Consider the following 7326-nt stretch of genomic DNA (forward strand, 5'->3'; position numbering starts at 1 on the left):
ATCTTTCTGGTTGGGCTGACAGCCTTTAAGAACTCAGACCCTCATTTACAATGCTTTTGGTGAGTTCACATCAGACTACTAAACCAAACTGTCCTAGTACTGCAGTTCCATACTCTTGTGAGCAAATAACAGCCTTTAGGGCTTCGACGCATCAGCTGCTTAAAAGATAAACCTACCCAGCTTGATGAGAAGTCTTCACCACCTTCCTGTTGAGAGCAAATGGTCACACACATCTAATAAATGAAGCAGGAACTGTCATTTTTTTGGCAAACTGATAACTAGCTGCAAGAGCCACATTGCCACAAGTTGCTTTTCCAAAGTAATTACCATCAGGCTCCCTGTGGTATGCAGCGTTTAACACATTTCTTCTGTGTTAATGAATGCAAGAGTAGGCAACACCACTATTAGTAATTGCTTTTTATTCGTAGTCCTCATTTTCCAGATAGGTCACATTAAACACAGCCATTAAACAATAGCGGTTGAGATAATCCATACAATGTATGCTGCTTTTGATTGTTTGTGTTGTTCACCAATGACCTGGTGCAGCTTTGAGCCATACGGGGATATAGGGACTGATATATGTGAACTGCTAACCTATGGAACAGTTGGGCTAAAGAAGTTAAAACCTTAGACAGGTTTCATTCAGTTACACTTCAAATCAGCAAATCGTGATAGCCAAAACTCACATCTGAATTAATGCACTGATAAATGCCGCCTGATATTGAAAGAATGTAATTAGACAATAACGAGTAGGAATATATTATGCCAGACTTCAGACTACTTGTTGACCTCAGCAACTTCTACTCCATTAGGCAACCAACAGCTTGAAAGCTGGTTTGAATAAAGCATCCAGCTCCATTACTAGCATCTGCATGACTTTTATGGTTATATTTCTGAATGGGCAACCTCCTGCATACTGTAATGGCAAATCACAGTTAAGGATAAGCTCACTTCTGATTGACAAGCAAAGGAAAAATAATATTTTAGTGAATTTGAACCCCTGGTTTGTTGGTCAACATCTCTTTGAAATCAAAGGAAATGTTACTCAGTTATTTGTATAAGTGGTATAAATTTCCAACTCATAATTATAATTTTCAACTCATAACTGACTGCATAATTTTGTTAGCTATCTAATGGGCTTTTCTCCATATCAGTTATCTTTTTTTGCAGTCATCTGTTGGAAGGTTTCACTTACTATTAAAAATCACTTTCAAAAAGGTGCCCTATGTACATAGAGAATACAGGAAATAATTCATGGACCCAAGCTTTAATTATGTCTCAACTCTTCCTCTCAACACTTCCTGGTAGAGACAGTAGGAAGTTTGAAGGATAAAAAGTTGAATTAATTTCCTCCATATATGTTTTTTTTAATCGCTTCCTCTGATTCTGACTGACCTAACAAAACTCATGTTTGTATAAATTCTGTTGGTTGATTATGTATCGCTCCTAAATTCTGATATTACAATCTTGGATACCCTCACTGGAAGCAATGTACCAGTGATCCACAACGCAAGGCAGTTGTCTGCCAAATTAAATAAAACAAGATTTCCTAAACTCAGCTATAAAGCCGTGAGTCATGAATTCTGAATTACCTCACAAGGGCAAATAAATAATCACTACTAAATACAGATAATGTGTTAAACAGCTAAAGCTAGTAAATCACTAGTGACAGAGAGCCTTAAGGTAAATTCCTTTCACACTAGTACAGCCCTTTCTCAGAAGGTTGTGTTTTTATGACTTCAGACACATACAATGAATTGTACAATTGGATACTCGGTGTTAAAATTGTTTATAAAGCACAGAAGACTCCATCACTTAAGTTTTGCTGAATAATGAATCTCGCTACCAGAGCTAAATGTTTGGACTTAAAGACTAGAGCAATGGGCCCTACAGAAATTAGTATAAAAGACAGATGAAACTAAAAAGGGATCCTTTCCACTATGGAATTTCAGCTATCAACCTTGAGTCTCCTGGCAAAAAAAAAATATTGTAGAACAGTCAGCCACACTTTCTAGATACCTAAAATTGTCCAAAACATAGGACATAGTTTGATAAAACACAGACTAGATCATTTGTTCACACAAAATTATAGGTTTTCTAAATGAAGCTTTTGGAATGGCCATCTCCAAGAATCAAATAAAAGTCACTGTAGGACTGATAGATATGATCATTATTTTAACAAAATACCTGGCATCATTACCATCCGTTGGCTAACTTTGTTCCCGAATTGAATAATACTGTTTAGGTATGGCTTTGGGGGACCTGAAAGGGCAAACCTAGTTTTTGTATACATTTAAAAATATGACTCACTTTAACTCGAATATGACTCAATCCAGGACCACAATTTTCTATGCTGGTATATTATGGTGCTATATCACAGAGTTTTTAAAATGTCTATGGGAATAAGGTTTTTTCCTTTGCTGTTGCTTAAACTTGTGGTCATTTCATTTTAAGTATATATTTAAAAGTGATATTTTTTTCAGCTTTGACCTGGAACCAGTTTTGTAATTTATCAAACACTGTGAAGAAATTTAGCATGAAACATGGAGAGTAATTCTCTCTCATTTTTTTCCAAAGAAAGAATAGCAAAATCATTTAAAATAAAAATAAAATAATACTAACCCAGACCCATGACTCTACCAAATCTTCACACATTCTAAGGAACCAGACAAAACAGTGTTCATGCCGTGTGGGCATGGACTCATTTTCAGGCTCTGTACTTAGCAGTAGCATAAACATAAGCATACTAAGATCATTTTTTAATTCATACAAGAACGTGATAGCGAAACAAATTGGTTGCATATGTGTTTTTGGAAAAAAGCAAGGAGGTTTCAGGTGTTGGTTCAAGTGTAATTTTTGTTATTAAGCATGGGTTTGCAATAGAAGCTTCTACAAGGACTTGCACATAACCATGACTGATGGATGTATTTGTAGGCCATTCAGTTAGCTCCATCAGCTGACTCAAACACATTTTGAATGGATTATGTACTGCAGTACTTTGTAGACCATACATTAAACAAGAGACTTTGCTCTGAGGCACTGCTTCCCACACTCCATGTGGAAAAGGAAGCAGGAAAAACAAAACTCATAGAGTTCGACAGCTACTGAGGCAACACTTGCCATTTACAATATAAGCCCAAATATTTTTGCAACACAACTATATATTAATTTAATAAAATACACAATATAGCTCTTATACACTCAACAATTTGGCTCATATGCACTGAATCTGCAATAAATCAATAAAAATATGTCATTTGATGTAAACACACTGAATTTTCTTACATTTGCACATTTAAATGATCATGTGATTTGTGTGGATGTCTAAGACATTTTCACTTTCCTGAGCTATTTTAGTGTCCACAAATGAATAAAAAAGTGTTAATAATGTTAATCATTTTCATTTATTACCCTTCAAAGGTAACTATTTCGGCAAACTTTTATTATACCTCAAATTTATTTAAAACTTACTGCTAACTATTTATATTTTTGTTGGACACTAAAATGCTAAACAGACACTAAAACCTTGTTTTTCTTTTTATCAAGTGAATTAGCTTATGTGTGTGCAGGACAAAATGGACTATATCATTTTACATTTAACTTTAATATGATATGAAGTGTGTTACTAATGACCAGGATATGTTTTGCTGAAAAATGATCTGGAATGGGTTTTTGTTTGCTTTTCTTTTTTGTGGTAGGTAACTTTATACAGAAATGTTTACCACAAATGAATGTTAATGTTTGGTGTCGCTTGGACTACTACAAGATCTTTTTTAGGACTTTCAGTAGAAGCCTGTGATTACTGCTGGAAATCCATCACAGATCTGAATTATTCAACCCTGTTTTTCATGGGGTTTACAGGTAAACAGTAAAGTCAGCATCAACTATTAAGGACAGTCTTAAAAGAGCAGACGTATTTCCATTCCTCCTTTCTCATACCTTCCTATCAGATTGTCAAAATGGCACCGTCTTTCTTCATTTTTAGTTCTTAATGTACTTCACTCTGTCCTAATGAAAGTTTGGTCAAAACGAAACCAGTGTTATCTGTGAAAAAGAAAGAGCAGTGAAAAGAACATACTTGTGGGCACTTCAGATGTTCACTAAAAGCCTTAAAGCAGCATTGGTCTTCCTTCATCCCTGTAAAACTGTTACAACCAGGGGAGATTTTTTGTTTTGTTTTTTAAATCAGCAGAAGAGGCAAATAATGCCAGCCTGTCCCCCCTTTTTTTCTCACTTTCTCACAGCCACAGGGTCACTTCCCCGACAGTCCTGTAAAAGCTTGTCAATTTCTCTCACAACTTCCTCTGCATCCACTGACTCTCTCCCTAGATCCCGGTTTGAACGGTCTAACTGCTCCAGAACAGAGTCCATCTCACTTGAGTCTCGGCTCACTCGGGAATGTACGTCTGCAAAGACCCTAGCCATCTGATCTGATGCAATGAATGTAGTGTCTCTTGACTGTTTACTAGGTGATAGATACTGACTGTCAGTTGACAGGTACTGGCTGCTTGGTTCAGCCAAGGCTCCTGATTTTACTTCACAACCATCCAGTGGTCCTTTTGTTGAGGTGCAAGGCTCAATGCATGTCTTGGTTGGGCTGTTCGATGCTGAGGGAACCTCCTGAAGAAGAGGACTCAGGGCACGTTTGGCTTTTAAATAAGGTTTAACATTGGCAATGAGAATAGTGTGCTCTCTCTTGTCTTTTCCAAATGTACAAAAAGTCTTTTTCCCGGTGGGATTCACAGTTTCATAAGTCTCAGTCTCAACATTAGCTTCAACTGTGGGTACAAAGAGATTTGTGCGATAATCTGCATTTTCAGCCTGATTGGCTGTAGGGAACTGTGGCATCCAACACCTGTCGGAATGACCGAGGACTCTGCATTCATCTGTACAGTTAACACACTCTTCTTGTTCTGTAAAGAAGAAAAAAAGGGGAAAAAAAGCCTGTAGTTATTAGGGGTTCTTTTAAACTAATACAGAGGCTAGAATTAACTCTCAATGGGCTTGCTTGACCTCCAGGTTCTTAATTATTAAAAAAAAAAAGCAATGATTAAAACATTTCAGGAGGAGTGCAAAAACCAACTGGTTGAGACAATAGATTTATATACTCTATTCTCTAGGTATTACAGTATTCACATAGCCCAAAGGAAGTAAAAAGGGGTCATTAGAGAATCACTCTCAGTGGAATTGAGCTTCATCTGTAAACTAATCTGCTGTAGAAATCTGTTAGGCTTTGTTCTGCAAAACTCATCCTAGAAAACAGTGAACGGTACTTAAAGAACTCAAAAGGCATTATCAGGATTAATTTTTCAAATCAAATAACTGAGCAATGACTGGCTTTTTGGAAATACAAATACTTTACAAAATCAACAAGCTGAAGTTTCATTTTTGTCACCTCCATTTTGTTTCTAATTGTTATGGTGGGTGACAGTCATGAAATAAAAAGGTTTTCTTAAAAAGCCTACTTTTCCTGCTGAGTAGAGAACTGGAATTTTCTATCAGTATGTATTAAATATAAGCTTGTCAAAAAGTGCATATTGCAATTTTATTAGACTTGAGTATGGATCATGTAATCAGTTTTCTCCTTTTTTGTTTTGGAGAAAGCATGTGAAAATGGATTTATTCAATACGTATAATTTGGAAGAATGACAAACCATGACACACTATGTGAACTGATAATGCTGTCAGTCTGGATTTTTATACTTCTGTTTTTATCAGAAAGATGATGGAATATAGGTAAAGACTTCTTTTTTAATCCACTGTATTTTAGAGTCTAAGTTTGGGTGCTTCCAGTCCTACAATTCAATTTAAAGGTCTACAGGAAAACTTTAAAAAATGTATTTTGGCTGTCATCTTATGCCAAACCAATATTTCTGGACTGCCATTATTTATCATATAACACTACTGTTTATGTGACTCTAGCCCTATGTCAATACACCAGAACATTTCAGAAATATCCTTTGAATCTCTTTTTAAGTCATTTTTGATTGTGAAGGGAGCTATACTCTCATCTTCTCAGCCAATCCTGAAAAAGTGTATCTTTTTTGTCTCATAGTTTGAGTTTCCAGTACAATGTTCCCCAGCTGCCAACCATTTCAATGAGTTAAAGTTAACAGAAGGACATACAATCTTTGTCTTTTCTTTCCTTTCCTTTTTTTTCTTTGAAGAAATTGGTATACATAATGTGTTTACATCTAAGATTATAATTGGACTAAAATTCTGAATTTGTGTTTAAGAAGGTGATGCATTTGTGTATGAATCTAAGATACACACATATGGGACTGATTCTGAGAAATGCTGAGTTTTTGAACCCTAAGGCCAGATACATGCAGGCATGTGCAATTTGTGGTGACGCAAACCTCTTTGCATTGCATAAACCACACATGCTGCACATTAAACCATGTGTCCCGCTGCTAATTTTCAGCCCTGGAGCAAAACAAATAAAACCCTGCAAAAAAAAGCGGTGCAAAGCACACCAAAGTAACATGTGCTGGGACAAATACCAAGACAGGGGCTCCACATGCCTCAGTGCCAGCCCAGGGCTGCCTGCTGCCCCATCTCAAGACACATGGTACCTCAGCTAGGTAGGGAGTGGCTGGCAGGGGGGAAAAGAGTGCCTCAGCGCTGGGGCTCCACAACACGTAGATACAGGGGAGCAGGCAGCCCAGGGCTGGCTGCTCCTCTGTCTCCACATGCTGCTCTCCAGTTGGCTGCTCCCAAGGGCCTCAGCATGGGGGCTCCCTGCTGGCTAGCCCCATGCTGATGCATCCTGTGCCCCAGCCAGCCCCTCCTGCAGCACATGGAGCAACAGGACAATGTGTTCTGCTGCAAAACGCACCAGCAGGAGCATGCACTGCAGCACAAAGGAGTGACACAAATTTGTGTTGCTCCTGTTTGTACTGCTGCAAATGCATGCCCCTGCATGTGCAGACGTGGTCTTAGGGAACATCATTTTTTCAGGAACTGACTGCAAACACTTAATAATCTTATACCACATCATCATGGAGATTAGAGTTATATAAACATCCATTGCACATCCGACGCCCACAGAATAAAAATACAAAGGTTCATCTAGAAAAATGAAATACTGTAACTCAGCCTTGATTGTAAAAAGACACGAATCAAGCATAAGATAAGTTTAAATCATGTTGTATTATATTGCTTAATTATGACCAGGGATCCTGGCTTTCTCTGATAAAAAATAATCCCCATTTTTTTAAATTAAAAAAGTAACTAAAAATCCACGTTTTTCCATGATTAAAAATGCAACACCACTAATATACATATATCTATATATATCTATAATTTAGATAGATAGATAGATAT

General features: G+C 37.1%; 1 protein-coding gene across 1 annotated transcript in view; it reads right to left on the reverse strand.

Moving 5' to 3' along the window:
- Nucleotides 1-402: 402 nt before the first annotated feature.
- Nucleotides 403-7326, reverse strand: part of PCDH17 (protocadherin 17) — a 110841-nt gene continuing 103917 nt past the window's right edge. The window contains exon 5 of the mRNA XM_019529824.1: nt 403-4913. Coding sequence (XP_019385369.1) covers nt 4231-4913 — 683 coding nt within the window. The 3' untranslated portion in view covers nt 403-4230. The remainder of the gene's footprint in view (nt 4914-7326) is intronic.

The sequence above is a fragment of the Crocodylus porosus genome, unplaced genomic scaffold, assembly GCF_001723895.1.
Source record: "Crocodylus porosus isolate Cpor-Errol unplaced genomic scaffold, CroPor_comp1, whole genome shotgun sequence".
Taxonomy (NCBI): Eukaryota; Metazoa; Chordata; order Crocodylia; family Crocodylidae; genus Crocodylus; species Crocodylus porosus.